The sequence below is a fragment of the Puma concolor genome, chromosome C2 (assembly GCF_028749965.1).
Source record: "Puma concolor isolate L17-30 chromosome C2, mPumCon1.1.hap2, whole genome shotgun sequence".
In the NCBI taxonomy this organism is placed as follows: Eukaryota; Metazoa; Chordata; class Mammalia; order Carnivora; family Felidae; genus Puma; species Puma concolor.
In genome coordinates, this window is record NC_141675.1 from 146,637,614 (window position 1) to 146,654,312 (window position 16,699).

Sequence of the window (16,699 nt, forward strand, 5' to 3'; positions counted from 1 at the left end):
ATCCGTCACCAAAGAGGATATGTTACAGGCAAACGAGCACATCAGAACATGTGCACCGTCATGTCATAAGGGAAATTAAAATGAAAGTCACAGCCAGATGCCACTACACATGCGTTAGGATGGCTACAATTATAAACAGAGACCATGACCTCCTCGTGAGGGTAAGAGGGAACCGCCGGTGACAAGGTACATTGGCTCAACCACGTGATCCAGCCACTCTACTCCTGGGTATTTAGCCAGAAGAAAAGAAAGCAGACATCCACACTAACACTTGTACACAAATGTTCACAGCAGCTTTACTTGCAACTGCCCCAAACTTGGAAACCACCCAAGTGTCCAGAAAAGGTGGTAAGATAACAGAGATTGCTATACCTGTTAACCCGTGTCGGGGGTCACCACTGAGCGATGGCAAGGTTGGACTATTGGCAGATTGAGATACGCAGCCACAAGGATGAAACGTGATTAAACTAAGGACAGGACGCCACGTAAAAAGAGCACACGCTGCATGATGCCATTTATATAAAACTGCACAATGCAAGTTAATCTAACTAATCTATGGTATCACAAAGTGCACGCGGTGGCCTGGGGCTGACGGGCAGTGAGGGGCGGGAGACAGGAATCACCAAAGAGCAGGAAAAACACATTCGGGGCTGATCGTTATGGGTATGTACATATGGCAAGATTCATCAAACTGTGCAATTTGAATATATGCAGCATATTCTATGTCAATTATACTCGAATTTTAAAATCTGTTTTTTAAAAGCGTATGACGGTGACATGTAAGCCAACAACACTGTGCATGAAGCAGCGAGCTCTGTCATTTGCAGGTGTAGCATAGGAAATTATCTGCAATAAAGGAAACCCGGCCAAGGAGGAGGACACAAGCTGTAAGTATCCTCACTACGGTACTCGTCATAAATCCTCATTAAGGCTATAAGAACACTGTAAGATGGAAGATCGTGTTCCTCCTGGATAATGATAAGCATTTCCATTAAGCAAAGTTTTCCAGAACAGGATAAATTAATTTGTTTACTGGGAAACCAAGGGTGCTGGTCTAATTTGCTAATAACAAGTATTAAAGGGCCCCACATAAACAGAACAAAAGGTCAAGCTTGGTCTATCTTCCACAGCAGAAGCTGGTAGACCTACCAGGTTTGATACATGTTGATGGCACTAGTGTCCCCTTAGCCAGACAAAGGTCCCCTCTTAGACTCCCTTCCTGAATGGACGCCACTGGAGGTCCAATGAAGACTCAACACCATGAGCACGAGAACTGACCAGAAAGAGCACAGGCCCCCTGCTATCAGGAGAGTCAACCTGACCTACAGAATAGCCCACCCATGACATTAGGAGGCAGCCTCATACCTTTGGAGATGAGACTTACCTTAAATTGATCGACTTTCTCGAGCTTTTCCAAATCAGGGACCAGTCTTACTCCATCCTCCAGGGTTTTCAGAAATTCTACCTGAAACTCTACCATTTCGGTGAGGTTTCCGAAGAGCACGTCCAGCTGGAAAACGGAAAAAAATTTAATCCACTCTACATTACATTAGTGGTCAGAAACTTTATTTGCTTCCGATTTCAAAGCTCTTCTATCAATACTTATCAATTAAGATAATGAGCCCACCATGGGGAAGGGGGGAAAGGTGAGGGGGGGGCAGCTCCTCACCCTTTGAGCACAAGCCAAGAGCTTAACAGGCAATCATTTGAGCTATTTATTACAATTAAGCAAATTCAAATTGCTTTCAGTGTTGCCTGTGTGCCTCGCTCCTTCTTCACCAGGTTCAACTGCAATGTGACCCTCCCAAAGTTAGGTCGTTTTTCCATCATACCTCATCTTGGGTGAGGAAAGTTTCTTTTTGAAGAGGTTTTAGGTATCTCTCCATGAGACAGTTTAAGTCCTAAGGGTTGAAAGATACTTCATTAGCACATCTAAAAGTCTGTAAAGCATCTAAAGAAGAAAAAACAGATTATGTCCGAAACGCTAACATTACGCTCTTTAGGTCATTAAATTCCCTTAAAGCAGGAGTGAGCCCAAATTTCCTGCAATATGTTAGACTGCAGGCCATGTGGCCTCTGTCACAACTGTGCTGCTGTAACAGGAAAGCCGCTTCCTGTGACAGCAGCACAAACACATAAGTGAATGTGTGTGTGTGTGGCCACGTTCCGATAAAACTTTATGTGTCAAAACAGGTAGAGGGCTGGATTTGGCCTGAGGGCCATAATTTGCTGACCCCGGAGTTAAAGACTAAAATAGGTAATTAAAAACAGATCACAGTGTTGTGACATCTAACTAAATTATATAGTTATAGGAATATATAACTATTACAGTCATGGGCATGTATTACAATGTACGTTTTGCAGTGTGTGTAAAATGCACCTATTATAGTTATACATATTCGATAGACATTATGAATGATGAAGGAATAAATTACATAGCTACAGGAATATAACTAAATGTCTGAACACAAGTGAGAATAAAAACAAAACAGATGCCCTTCTGCCTAGACTCAAATTAGATCCTGAAAATGACACCTTTACATTTTTCAAAAACTCAATTCAATTTTAGTCTTAGCCCAATGACAGATTCAGAAAGGTCAGAAGGCTCACTTAATATTCTCCATCATCTCCTTTCTCAGTCGATCACTTACAAATCTCAAAGAATTGCTCTAAGAATTGATGAGCTTCCTTAAGACGCAGGAGAAATGAACGTTCAGAAGAAAGGCCAGATTCCAAGGGGGACCAAGATATGTCTCATTACCACCACCGGGCTTTGTGGTTAGTCAAGCAGGGGTATGAACCCACAGAGCCCCTCCTTGGAAGTGAGGGAAGGCAGGCCCCGCTGGAAGGCAGGGCGGGACAAGGGGACATACTTTCACATAGGTGCGCTCCGTCTCCAGGAGCTCACAGATGACCTTGCGCAGCTTGTCAGCGTCGGTGAGCTGCCTCATGGTGGCCAGCTGAGGCCCCGTGCAGTCCTGAGGCGATGGGCTCGGGTCAGAGAGGTTCATCTCATGCAGACTGCGGCAAAATGCGGCCACCTGTTCCGTGCTCTGCGGAGCACGGTTTAAAAGGCAAGGCAGATGAAGTTACCCCTCGCTGGAGAGACCTGTCTGACATCTGTTCCGCCTCAAGATGTCCTTCCTGGTTAATGAACTGCCACACATGAATTACATCTCTCCCTCCCCGCCCCCCCGCCCCCCACCGCTCTGCACATATGAGAGCTCGGATGCTCAAAACAACCATAACAATAATTGCTAACACATTCTGAGTGCTCACCACATGCCAGGCACTTGTCTGATGTAGTTAACCCTCCCGCAGGGTGAGTAAGGGCTATTAGCATTCCTACAAAACAGCTGAGACAAAGGAGGCCCAGAGAGGTTATGGAGCTCATCTGAGATTGCACAGCTCCAAAGTGGCAGAGCTGGGATTTGAGCCAGGCAGTGTGGATCAAAGCCTGTGTTCATAACTACTCTGCAAGAAGCATAAAAATAAGGGGACAGAGAAACAGAAAAATGAAACGCATTCCACTCAAAATACAAGGCTAATTAATTAGCACACCCCCAGGTAAGTAAACTATACTTTGCAACGTCAGAAGATGATTTTATAAGCTAAGATTCTTTCTGGCTCTGTTAAAGATTGGCCCTAAGGCAACCTTCTAGATAATGACAGACACTCATATATTTTAAGAAAAAAAAAAAAATTTTTCTGTCTCTATAGCTTCTCCGAACAGAAAGATACCTCCTCTGTGGGAATAAAGGCTGTTGGGCCCTGAATAAGGCTTCCGTGGGGGAGTCCAGCCTCCACCTAGTCTCTGTCCAGGATGATTCGGGTAGAAGTTGAGGGTTCTAGGATTCTAAAGTTCCAGTTTTCCAAGTTATGCAAGACAGTTCTCCAGAGCGTGGGTGATAGAAGTGCTGCTGAAAATCCCTGGGCCCAGTGCTTGGCCACCTCGGCTGCATATGGGACTCACCTGGGGAACATGCCCAGCTAACCCTCCAGGTCAATTCAATCAGGATCTCCAGGATGGGATGAGCCAGCATATTTTTTAAAGCCCCTGGTGGAATGACTCCAGAGGCTACTTCGCAGCACAAAATCTAGTTTATTAATATTTGTCCAAATGTGCCACCCTACAAATGTTTGCCAGATATCTCCTCGAAGGCAGGCTGTCCACTCCTCCTCCTCCTCCTCTCCCCGGCTTCCATTCTCTAATTCATCCCTCAGCACAGACTATTCCCAATCAACACGTGTGCAAATAAAGAACGACTTCTATCACCCACGTACCCAGGAAGAACATGAGAAGAACATCTTCCCCAAAACAACAGTTGCTGCCCAGAGCTGAAAGTCAATGCTGGCATTTTTGTGCAGGGCAGAGGAGCTAAAACCAAGGGGACCCCATGGGGGCAATCTCTTAAACGCAGAGGAGGGCAGCCAACATTAATATGCCTTTTCTCCATTAGCACATCCCCAAGGGAAGGGAGCCTGGAATAAAGGCAGGACAAGGACTAGGGAAATCAGAACCTCACAAGGATACGTTAACAACAATGGCATGACAAGCCAAGAGTAGAGCCAAATCCACAAAATTATTCTTTCAATTCTCTTGCAGTGACCGCAGCTTATTCGCTGCTAGCGCTAACCCTAGTCTTATGTGCCAGAAGGTATTAGTCACCTGTCAGGGGCACTGTTCAATGTTCTCTATGGATTCAGTGTTCCAGACATTGTATATTCCCATGAAGAATCCTCCCTTCAGTGACTGACAAAAAAAAAAACCTCACCAAAATGGGCTCAACTGTATGATATGTGAATTATATCTCAACAAGGCTGTTAAAAAAGAATTTAATCAAAGCTTGTTTCTGTAGAAACCAACTACACAGTTTTATTTAGTTATGTTAGTGTTTTACTAACTTGTCACCCTGAAACATCCAGTTTAAATATGGCTTTGTCTTAAAAATGGCACAGGAATAAAAGACCCGTTGTAACAAAAATGCTCACACATCTTTTAAATGATCCAGTGATGATTTATACCATCTGCATTATAACATAGACATGACAGGAGGGTTGGGGGAGAAAACCTCACCAAAACTAAAATCCTGTGGGTGAGAAAGTCTGACAAGTAACTGCCCTGCTCTCCAGCTTTTCCCACCTGACTTTTACCGTTTAGATTTAGCGTTCTGCAAAGGAAACTAACGCAACAAACGTATAACTGGCACCTTTCCTTTCACAAAGCTTTTCTAACCGGCCCGGCACTAACCACAGCTACCTGTCATTTCCCTGCAGATGAACATCAAAGCTACTCCTCATGATAAATAAATCCATCCCTTCGTTCCCATCAGAGATGCAATGCACCTTTCTGCACTTTTATCATTTAGACAGGTTACCACGTGAAATCCAGTGTCCTCCTATGGTATACCAAGGGCGCCTCACACTTTCAGGAGGGGCCAAAGTTACAACCTGGGGACTCTGACACATAGCAAAGGCACAGGAGTCCAGAAGACACTTCTCTTTGTGCTCCCAGTTCTCACTACACTGACCTGTTGCCATTCTCCCCAACATCTACGTATAGTAATGGAAGGTGCGGGAAGGTCTTTCCAGGTTTTTATTCCCTTGGTTTCACCACACTCTGAGGTTTCCATTTTCAAGAGTGTGAGGAGAGCTTCTGACTTTACCTGTGTGAAGTTCACTACTCCTAAGGTCTGGTATCCTTATTTTAAGCAGGTCCAAGGGGAGAGCTAAGGTTAGTGGGCTGTGGGCTAGGGCTATGGTGCATCAAACCTAGCCACGTCCTATCCAACCTCACTCCAAACACCCAGCCTACTCCTCTTTCTCCTGCTCTGAGCCAAGTTCTGGATTCTATTAGGAAAAACCTTTAGCATCCCAGAGACACCCCCAAATTCCCTTAAGTCCTCTTCTGAGAGTTCAAAGCCTTAGACATCCCTTCCTTATTAGACACAATCCTCAGCTTAGGACAGATTTAGCTAGGTGGTCTCTAACACAGAGGAGGGGGTTAATGAAGTTTCAACATGGGCAACCCTGTTCTCTGATTCAAGATATAAACTCTCGTGAGGAACATGGACGTAATCTCAACATGGACGAAGTCTGCTTACTGTCAATTCCATGTTATTTAAATAAGGAATAAAAAGACAGAATTCCAAGTTACAGTGCATACTGGCAAAGCACGTTTTACAAAGCTCATAAGGAAACTTTTGCTTGGAAACATTTAACCTAAAATGATGTCATCAAGTTTGAGAATTTTGTTTTACTAAAATCTGACCCAGAAAACATCCTTAGAAGGAAGTATGAAATGCAGGTATTTTCTAGAAGAATGCAGAGATTTTGTATGCTGTGGCCCAACTTTTAAGTCCCCCTGACCCTATGCTGTGGCCAGAACTTTTTTTCTTTTTTTAACATCAAGGTCCTAGGGAGCTAGGCCACGATGTAGGATGTACGAGGAACGCAAAGCTTCCCCCGCTCTGTCACGGAGCGTTTTGTGGTCTCCTCGTTATTCTACACCAAGCTCTGGGGTCAGAGATGCCCGGAGAGGCGGCTGCTGTGGGGGGTTCTCAACACACTCCCGAAAGCCAAGTGTCCTGGAACCAGGACAAGGGGAGAAGGGCAGCTCGGGAGGAGGGGACAGCGAGGTTTCTGCAATGGGAGAAGTACAGACCTCTCCCGGCTTGAGGACTGCAATCAGTCACCCTGGAAACAGAAAAGCACTTTCAGGCATTTCAGAGCTGCCGGTTAGAGACTGTTCAAGGTAGCAAAGCCGTTCTACTGCCATAGCTCAGAATTATCCAACCACCATGCAGAAGAGAGTACACAATTGCAGGAGGAAATGGACCACTTTACTGGGGCCAGCGTGAAGCTCAATGTTTATAATATCACTTTCTTCCTGTGGAAGATGAAAAGAAAGTACAAAAAGAAGGGGGAGGCTTTTAAGTACACACTATTGACTCAAGCTACCCAGCTGTTTAAGCCCTTCCTGTTATGCAACCACCGAGGGCAATTTCTATCTCTAGAGGAGTTCAGAGTCCTAAAACTGTCCTTTAAGTGTGACCGATTTAACACATCCCACAGATTTAAAAGAGGCCAGAGTGGCCTAAAATCTTATAACCTTTACTTAAGCTCTTTTGGAGACAAACACCAAAGTCGTGTTCTCTATAATTTCAGAGACCACTATACACAATGGCAATCCCCATAGTTTTCCATCACCTTCTCTGTCTCCTTTTGAACAAACTTTGAAGAAGAGACCTCTAGGAAGGACGAAGGCTCAACTGAGTAAATCGGGTGTACTTACTGCCAAAGTTCAAGCTGCACTAAGTGACACAAAGATCGCACGGCGGGCAGACTCCAATGTTAATATGAAGCTATTTTTAAAAGTTCAATGTGATTTGGTTAAATTAGTCCTTGTCATTAACCCACCAGATTGTCTTATTAGGGACTCAACACTTTACTACAGGAACTGACACGTACAATAGAAGTCAGTGGACGTCAAACCACCAACACATTCCCTGCGCCAACGCATCTATAAACATCTCCTTCTCAAGTAAGCAGAGATAAAGTCCAAAACCCTTAAAACGTTATAGGAGGCAAGGTGAACACCCTTCTTCCAGAAACACATGCGGAACACTCTGACGTGGGGTTAGGGGAGATTTGCCATACACATAATACAAACACACTCGAAATCTCAACAACCAAAAGAAAGGGGGAAAACTCAACTCTCACTTCGTTTTAAAAATACACACTACTGGGGCCCCTGGGTGGCTCAGTTGGTTAGGCGTCCGACTTCGGCTCAGGTCATGATCTCACGGTCCGTGAGTTCGAGCCCCGCGTCGGGCTCTGTGCCGACGGCTCGGAGCCTGGAGCCCGCCTCGGATTCTGTGGCTCCCCCTCTCTCTGCCCCTCCCCTGTTCGCGCTCTGTCTCTCTCTCACTCAAAAATAAGTAAAACATTTTTAAAAATTATTAAACAAAATACACATTACATCTTCAGGCCATTTAAGAATGAAAAAATATATATGTAAATGTGAAGATTCGAGGCAAATTCGGCTTCACACCAACTACCAATGCCCACCCCCATGCTAAACTACATGTCTCTTTATCAACAAGGGGAACTGGAGGGCAAAAAGACGCAATATGGGGAAATGGGGCTGGAAGACAATTCAGCTGGAAAGTCATAACAAACAAGGTTAGCAAGACAGAATTCAAACATGCTCACCAGAGGAAGCGTCTGATACACAGAGTCCCCGGACTTGTAACTGGTTTCGATCCTGGGCTTGCGCTTTATTTTCCACAGTGCAGACATCATCAGGAATATATTCTCATGGTAATGCTACCACCTGACATGCTCCGCACAGAAAGAGAAGTTTCCTAAAATACCCCGAGAGCGCCAAACGCCTTCCAGTTCCCAAGGGAGCATCCTCTCACACAGACAGCCCATGCGGGCTCGCCGGTGAAACCTACTGTCGCATCTCAACACAGCAAGGAGGGCAGCAGTGCGCCCCCCGTCCCCAGACCAGCACCCCTCTTCCCGTCAGCGGCTTCTGGGATGGGGTCAAAGGCTAACTCGCGGACTCGAATTCATGCTTTGATTTCACCTGGCTAACCAACAAAAGTTCCAGAAAGGGAGAACCAAAAGGGACCAGAACACAAAGCCGAAAAAGCCTGCCCAGGATGTGAGCAGTCTGCTCTGCGGCCAAGATCAGCTGATTGGCCAGCGTCACGCCGTGCTCGGGGATATTCAACCCGGCAGGCTCCCACAACTTTGAAGACACCCCTCTCTCACTGAGTCGGGAGCAGGCACTAAAAAACAAATAGATAAATAAATAAAAACAAACTACGTTCTTGGAACAGCTTATGTTTTCACATCTTCCGCTAATGCTTTGTTACTAAAGCAGACATTTCCAAGACAATCCCAATTTGGATTAAAAAGGAAAAAAAAAAAAAAAGAGAGAGAGAGAAACAAGGCTTTCAGAATGGAAATGTTCTGAAAATTATTCTAATATATTGGCTAAATGGAAAACAAAATCACAGCTGCCAGGGGGCCTGGGATGCATAACGACAGCCGGGAGCTCATCAGCATTCATTTCCAGAGACAAGAGTTTTCCAGGAGAAGCAGAGAAACCAGTGGCCGGTGGAGAAAGCCCCCTTTGAGGCTATCACCACAGTCACAAGAGGAGGGAGGTGGCTCACAAAGAGGCTAGAATGCCCCCCTGCGGTGTGGGAGCCCTACCCCCACCCCAGGGCCACCAATGCCCGGCAAGCTCATAATTATCTACTTGCTTAACCCCAAAAGGCCACAAATAGCGAAAACTGCTATTTACAAAAAAGAAAAAAAAATCAAAAAACACATTACACTCAAGCCTGCATTCTCTTGTATTCTGCCCAATGTTTCGTAAAGCAATTCATTTCGGAAGAGCAACAAAAATATTAAACAAAAAAATCAACAGTCTTCACACACTCAGCAGGAATAAAGAAAAAAAATGACTGCTTGTTTCATTTCATGTCATTTCTTGACTTGTTTGTTTATTTACTTGTTTTTACATTCTACACCCAGCCTGGTGCATTCGAAGCAAAGGCTAAACCATCCTTCCGTGTTTACGGCAGCTTACAACTTAAAAATTAACATGTGGTTTATTCTCAAGAAGAATTACTGATCTAGGAGACATGTCAAAAGAATAAGCTTGATCAAGAAACTCTTGCTCTTACTTTTTTTTTTTTTAAATGTTTACTTACTTTTGGGGGAGAGAGAGAGGGAGAGAGAGAGAGAGCGCGCATGTGTGCTCAAGAGCTCAGGCACGTCCGTGGCGGGGGAGGGGGTAGCAGGAGAGAGGGAGCCACAGAATCCGAAGCAGGCTCCAGGCTCTGAGCCGGCAACACACAGCCTGATGCGGGGCTCGAACCCACAAACCACAAGATCATGACCTGAGCCCAAGTTGGAAGCTTAACTGACTGAGGCACCCCCAGGTATTCCTTACTTTAAATCATAAGAAAAGACACCCCAAAAGCTTAAGTATTAAGAAAATATTTAAGTGGCTAATGAGTTTCTAGCTAATTGACTTACACGGCACATTAATTAATTAACTCCTTTTTCTGAAACTTGGTATTTAACACCACACTTTAACCAATCTGGCCAGAAGATAGTTTTAGCATAGCCGATAACAATACAAGGCCTGGTTTTGCCATCTCAGAGCTGTGTGACCTTCAGTGAGTTGTGAACCTCTCTGTTCCAATGTCATTACCTATAAGATAGAGGGAATAACAGGATTTCTCTCTCAGAGGTATTGAGAGGATGAGGGAAGTTAATATGAATGGTGCCCAATATGTAGAAGAATCCACAGTAGGACCCAGACTCCAGAAGAACCATTTGCACAATTTAAGATTTTTGCTTCCAAATATCCAAAGTGAGAAAGTAACTCATTAAAGGCTAATTTAGTTAACTAACTTGGGTTGAGTGACAAAATCATTCAAATAAAGATAAAATGTGAATCGAAGCAAACCTAGGGAGTATTTTCAGGTACAGAATCACACAGTGCCCTCCGACCTGGTGAAAAGAAAAGATTAACCTATGGTTTTAGCACGGGTCACTGCACTAGCTTCAAAAATACTGATCATCACCCAAACTTGTCATCAATAACTCTGAAGCAGTTCTCTTTCAGGAAAGCGCACTGAGCATCGTACAGTGAAATCCAGGGACGAGCTGGCCTGTTCCTGCACCTGACCCTGTCTGTTCCAGGTGAGCTGTAGGGCCTGTTCTCTGGAGAAAGAACCATGAAGTCAGACAGGCATCCACAGGCAGTCAACAAAACCCCAGGGCCCCTTCCTTCCTCTCCACTGCCAGACCTAATATTATAGAGGACCCTGTTTAGGACCTCATGACTCACAAAATTTTAAATGAAAACAATCTCAAAATCCACAAGGAATGAGAACACGGGGCTATTACAGTGAGGTAAAAATGATCCAAGTTAAAAAGTATTCAGAGATTAATGTTTTAGATATAGGAAAAATAGCCGTATTCCTAAATCAAATTAGAAACTGAGAATTAACATTCAATAACAAAATAACTTAATAAATACCTTTCGAAATATCTGACCCCAGTTTGGAAATATCCATTTCTCCCTGAGGGGGGATGTCCCTGTCTCCTCCCCCAAGTATGTAAAAGTAAAGTAAGGGCCACAAACATAAAAAAGTTAAGTTTAAGCAAGTTTTTGTTTGTTTGGGGTTTTTTGGCTTTAAATGAAATGTGTGTATTTCCATTCATCTGTGGGTTTTTTTTTAAATGCTTATTTTTGAGACAGAGAGAGAGAGAGAGAGAGAATGCAAGACGGGGAGGGGCAGAGAGAGGGGGACAGAGGATCCAAAGCGGGCTCCGTGCTGACGGCAGAGAGCCCGATGTGGGGCTCGAATTCACGAACCGCGAGATCGTGACCTGAGCCCTAGTGGGACACTCAACCAACGAAGCCACCCAGGTGCCCTACCATTCATCTGCGTTTTTTTTTTTTTAATTTTTTTTTTTTCAACGTTTATTTATTTTTGGGACAGAGAGAGACAGAGCATGAACGGGGGAGGAGCAGAGAGAGAGGGAGACACAGAATCGGAAACAGGCTCCAGGCTCTGAGCCATCAGCCCAGAGCCTGATGCGGGGCTCGAACTTCACGGACCGCGAGATCGTGACCTGGCTGAAGTCGGACGCTTAACCGACTGTGCCACCCAGGCGCCCCCAATCATCTGCATTTTAATTAATAACCAACGTAAAGCCCTTTACAAATATTAAAGTTAGTTTCAAATATTAAATTTGAAAGTTCAAATATTAAATTTCCAAATATTAAATTTCAATATTAAATATTAAATTTTATATTCAAATATTACATTTTATATTGCGCCCAACTTAGAAAGGACACCAAGGAAGGTAATCCCATGAGGACCAAAGACACACACATGGGTAAAAGTGACACGGGCACTCAAGAGAGTCTTACAGAGACAGAAACACCAAGAGAGACCAAAAAAAAAAAAAACAAACAAAAAAAAAGGACACATAGAGAAATGCAGGTTTTTTAAAATAAGGGTTCATATTTGAATCATATATTTCCCTGGCCAACGTGCTCTCCTACTGTTATATTATTTGACCTCCCCAGTCATCCAATCACTGGGCGAAGGCAAGAATCACCCTGTTACAGGATTTGATCAGGGCAAGTGGTAAATATCAAACAGAAGAACAAAAGCTAGGTGGAGGGATCAAAATAAACATGTGCATATTATTTGTTTTTTTTTTTTTTTAAGGTGAATAAATACAGAAACAGAATCACATACAATGACTTTTGCTGCGGAACGGCCTTTGGACGGAGGTAACACCAGGTTTTCAAACTGCCGTACTCTGGAGATTGTGCTAAGAAGACATTACTTACTGATCCACAGAACCCTCTGGGAAGTGAGGGTGGAAGGGTGGAAGCATGATGAATTATGGGAAACAAATACACAGCCTTCCACCAAAGAGAGGCAGAATAAGGCCTCAGCCAACCAAGGAACATGCTATTTGAATAAATTAAAAGATGGTTTCTTTCCCTTTAACAGGAGCCACACACAGACAATCCAAGAAGAGTTCAGTGCAGAAACCAGAAGAGCAAGAAGGTGTAACTGACCCAGCAGCACACAAACTGGATGCTGCCTTTTCAAGCACAGACGGAGACGTAAGAAGGAAATCGGATGAAATGAGACTTGAATCCATGCAAAGGGACTTCTGCCCTGTAAGCTCACGCACAGGTTTGTTACCAAGGTGGTAATTTGGATTTTGTGTCTTATCTCGTGACCTCTCAGAGTAAAAGCACTTGGTCCCGGGGAGAGGCCTCCTGACCGCATACGGCTGCAAAGGTGACGTGTCAGTTGTGATTCTTCGGTGGTTTGACACGTGGGACGTGAAAATGAAAATCTCTCACCTTGCTGCTGTGATCAGTTTCATCTGAGGATTCCAGGTCCGGCCCTTCGGTCTCCTCCAGAGCGGTCTCAGCACCACTGCCCTGCTCGCCGCACAGGCCGTGCCCTGCAAGACGACATCAGAGGAAAATGAGGGTCGGCATGTGCACCAACCGCTAAAAGCCATGCCTGGGCAAAGCGGGGCACGGGGTCAGGCTCACGACAGGTACATACATTGTGAGACCCTCCAAATACGAGCTCCACGATCTTGGCTCAGTAAGTGTGTTTTTATTGTTACTAGTATTATTTTTATATTATAGCATATATATTTTTTTCCAATACCTAATTGTTATGATGCGCCCCGCCCCCCCACAACAAACTCAAGTTGAAGCCCTAACCTCCCACGCCATGGTATTTGGAGGTGGACCCAGGGATGTAAACATTCGGTCCACAATACGTATGATACCTGTTTTTGCGAAGTCTGGCAAGCTATAAACAGAACACCAAACTTCCATACTTCCCGGCATACTCTATGTAAAAGAGAAGGAAGAGAACACTGCAATCACAGGCCTCTGGGGGGGGCTTCTCAAATTTAAAGAGCATCTGAACCCACAGGGGATCACACTCTGCAGATTCAGATTCAAAAGATCTGGGGTCGAACCGAAAATTCTACATTTCTCACAAGTCCCACGATGACACCAATCAGTACTGTAGGTCCACGGACCACACCTGGAGTTCCAAGGCTCTAAGACATTTAAAAACCTCTAGCTAATCTGATGAGACAGTGGTATAATCAAACCAGTCTGGCACTGGATCCGGGACGACAGCACCATCACTATAAATGGACAGGATGGAAGATGAGAGAGGTAAGGGAGCCACTTTCTGACTCTTCCGATGAGAAAGCCTGGGTTTGCAAAGAGGTTGCCTTATCCAGTGACACCAGTACAGTCATAACCTGCCTGGCATCACTTTCTGTTTGGACTCGAAGTCAGCTGGGAAACAGGGAGGAAGCCCGCCTCCCAGTGAGCACTGCTCCAAGATGGTATCCTGTGGTCTCCCCTCCTCCTCTGGAATGAAGCACCAACAAAGTGAATACACTCTGAATGAAAGTTTCTGTCTGTGTCCTCCCTTTTGCTCTGGCTCTAGGATTTTCTAATTACTGGCTCACTCTACCATATGGCAGTAGCAGTCAAAGAAAGCAGCTCAGTCAACTTGGTGGCTATCGACTATATCATATTGTCACCTTCATGGGGAAAAAGTGACTGAACACTCTGTACGGGGGCAATGGCTTAGAGGCTGGGGCCAGAGAAACGGGCAAGAGTTGATCTCCAATGCGGAGGAGCGGATGAGCTCATTTAGGGACACTTTGCTAAGCACTGAGCTCTTGGATCACAGAAACCACGGCTCACTCAGCACTGTCCTAAATAGCCAGGATGCACAGCCCACAGGACACCATTCACACTGCAGTCTGCAGAATGGCAACCCCCCTGCCTGTACAGCCAACTGCTGTGACTCTACAGACCCCACTGTGTAATGCAATGCCTGGGGGACAGCTGATGCTCACAAGGTAGTGAGAAAACAGATGAAAGGATTTCATTTTTAATGATACAGTGGTGCTAGGTATCCTGAAAAGGAAGGAAGGAAGGAAGGAAGGAAGGAAGGAAGGAAGGAAGGAAGGAGACAGGGAAAGGGAGAGGGAAAGAAAGAAAGAAAGAAAGAAAGAAAGAAAGAAAGAAAGAAAGAAAGAAAGAAGAAAAAAGAAGAGAAAAGAAAAGAAAAGGAAAGAAAAGAAAAGAAAGGAAGGAAGGAAGGAGGAAGGAAAGGGAAAGAAAGGAGGGAACTTCACCTCTACACAACACTTAAGAATGATAAATAAAACATAACAAAATCCTTTTAAACATAGAGCTGAGCTCCAACGAGTCCCAGGGCCCAAAATGAAGACAATAAAAGAAGCTGGTGTGGTGGGGCCAGTCTAAAAGCTGTGGCGATATTGAGTAAATCCATCAGTCCCCAAACCCTAGAGCAGTGTTTCCCGAAGAGAGAAAGAGACCTATGGGTGTTAGGAGAGGAACAATTCGGGGCGGCGGGGTACAAAATTGCACATTTGGCAGACACTTAGTCTCCCTCGCTCCTGGGCACTAAATACAATTAGCACTCCCCAATCTCTGTGCCAATAAAAATGCACCCACACATTTCCCAACAGCGGTACCATCACAGCTTGGGAGCCAATGTCCTGGAGACTCTGGTTTCAACTGTAAAGACCAGAGACAGAAGACAGGTGTCAGATCGGCACAAGTTGGAGACCTGGAACTGAATCTCCCGCATTCATTCACACGGTTCCTTTGAAGGGCTACACCCTTGGTCTAAAAAGATGTAAAAAGATAAAAGAAAGAGGTATTCGTTGGCAAAAGGGAAGGGAAGGGGAGGAAAGAGAAGGGGAGGGGGAGGGAGGGGAGGAGGGGAAAGGAAGCTTGTCTGATTCTGCCTACACTCTGAGACAGAAGACCAGGGAGGGAGCAAGGGCGGGGGGGGGGGGGGGTTCTCCAAAGAGGATAACCACAGGCTGACCCCACGGGTGTTTGAGATTCAAATTTACACCAGGTACTGCCTCCAGAAGACTCTATGTCTTAGTCAGCTTGGGCTTCTGTAACAAAAGACCACAGAGGTGGTGGCTTAAATAAGACATTTATTTCTCTCAGTTCTGAAGGATGGAAGTCCAATGTCAAGGGGCTCACAGATTCAATTCTTGGGGGAGACCCTTCCCCCGGCTTGTGGAAGGCTACCATCTCCCGATGTGCTCACATGACCTTTTCCTCACGCATGTAAGGGAAGACTGAGCTCTGCTCTGTTGCTCTCCTTACAAGGACACTAACCCCATGTGGGGGGACCCCGTCATGGGTGGGGTCCTACTTTCACAAGTTTAGCTAAGCCTGATTACCTCCTAAAGGCCCCAACTCCAAAGAACAATCACACAGGGCTCACGGCTTCAATGTATAGATTTTGGCAGGACACAAACATTCAGTCTGTGACACTTAAGATGAACAAACTATCTTAAAATCATGGTAGATTTGTATTCCAAGGGCTCTGGCAAAGACACAATCCAAATCCCTCTGGAGGAATTCACTCTTAAAAACGGTATCATGTAATGTCCAGAGATAAAGCTTGATCAAATAAAAACTCCTAATCCATTATTAGAAAACCCAGGAAGAACCAGGTCCCCATGAGTGAGAAGCAGCAGACACAATAAACAACAGAAGCAGATTCCCAAGGAATGATACTGTAATCATCAGATACAGAATGGCAAGTATGCATAAAAATATATTTTTTTAAAAGGGACAAGAGGTAACTTCAGAAAAGATCAGGTAAATTCACAGAGTTTTTAAAAATGAGAACTAACCACTGAAATAAAATGCTCAATAGGTAAGAATAAAAGTTCAAGAAAGAATAAAAGATCTATCTGAAGAAAGCACAAAAATCTTCAAATGCTAACACGACCAATATAGAATTGTATTTACAGCTAAAATATTATTCAATAAGGAGAATATAATGTTCTCTGTTTGAGAAACAAAGGTGAGAAAGTTTGCTACAAATAGAACCTCACTAAAACAAACAAAACAAACAAACAAACAAACAAACAAACAAACAAACCCCACCTCTCTAAGGGATATACAGCTATACCTTGGAAATATTCTGAGTTTGGGTCTAGACCACTGCAATGCAGTGGATATCACAATAAAGCAAGTCAGATGAATTTTTTGGGTTCCCAGTGCATATAAAAGTTATATTTACACTAC

General features: G+C 44.5%; 1 protein-coding gene across 11 annotated transcripts in view; it reads right to left on the reverse strand.

The window, feature by feature from the left end:
• Positions 1–16,699, reverse strand: part of TIAM1 (TIAM Rac1 associated GEF 1) — a 394,514-nt gene that overhangs the window by 29,780 nt on the left and 348,035 nt on the right. For 10 of the 11 annotated variants that reach the window (XM_086675833.1, XM_086675832.1, XM_086675835.1 and 7 more), the window contains 4 exons: positions 12,929–13,032; positions 2,874–3,053; positions 1,833–1,901; positions 1,385–1,510 (listed from right to left, as the gene is read on the reverse strand). In XM_086675833.1, the coding sequence (XP_086531959.1) occupies positions 1,385–1,510; positions 1,833–1,901; positions 2,874–3,053; positions 12,929–13,032 (479 nt within the window). Of the gene's footprint in view, positions 1–1,384; positions 1,511–1,832; positions 1,902–2,873; positions 3,054–8,214; positions 8,711–12,928; positions 13,033–16,699 lie in introns of those variants that run through there. The other variant, XM_025912923.2, reaches the window with a different exon arrangement.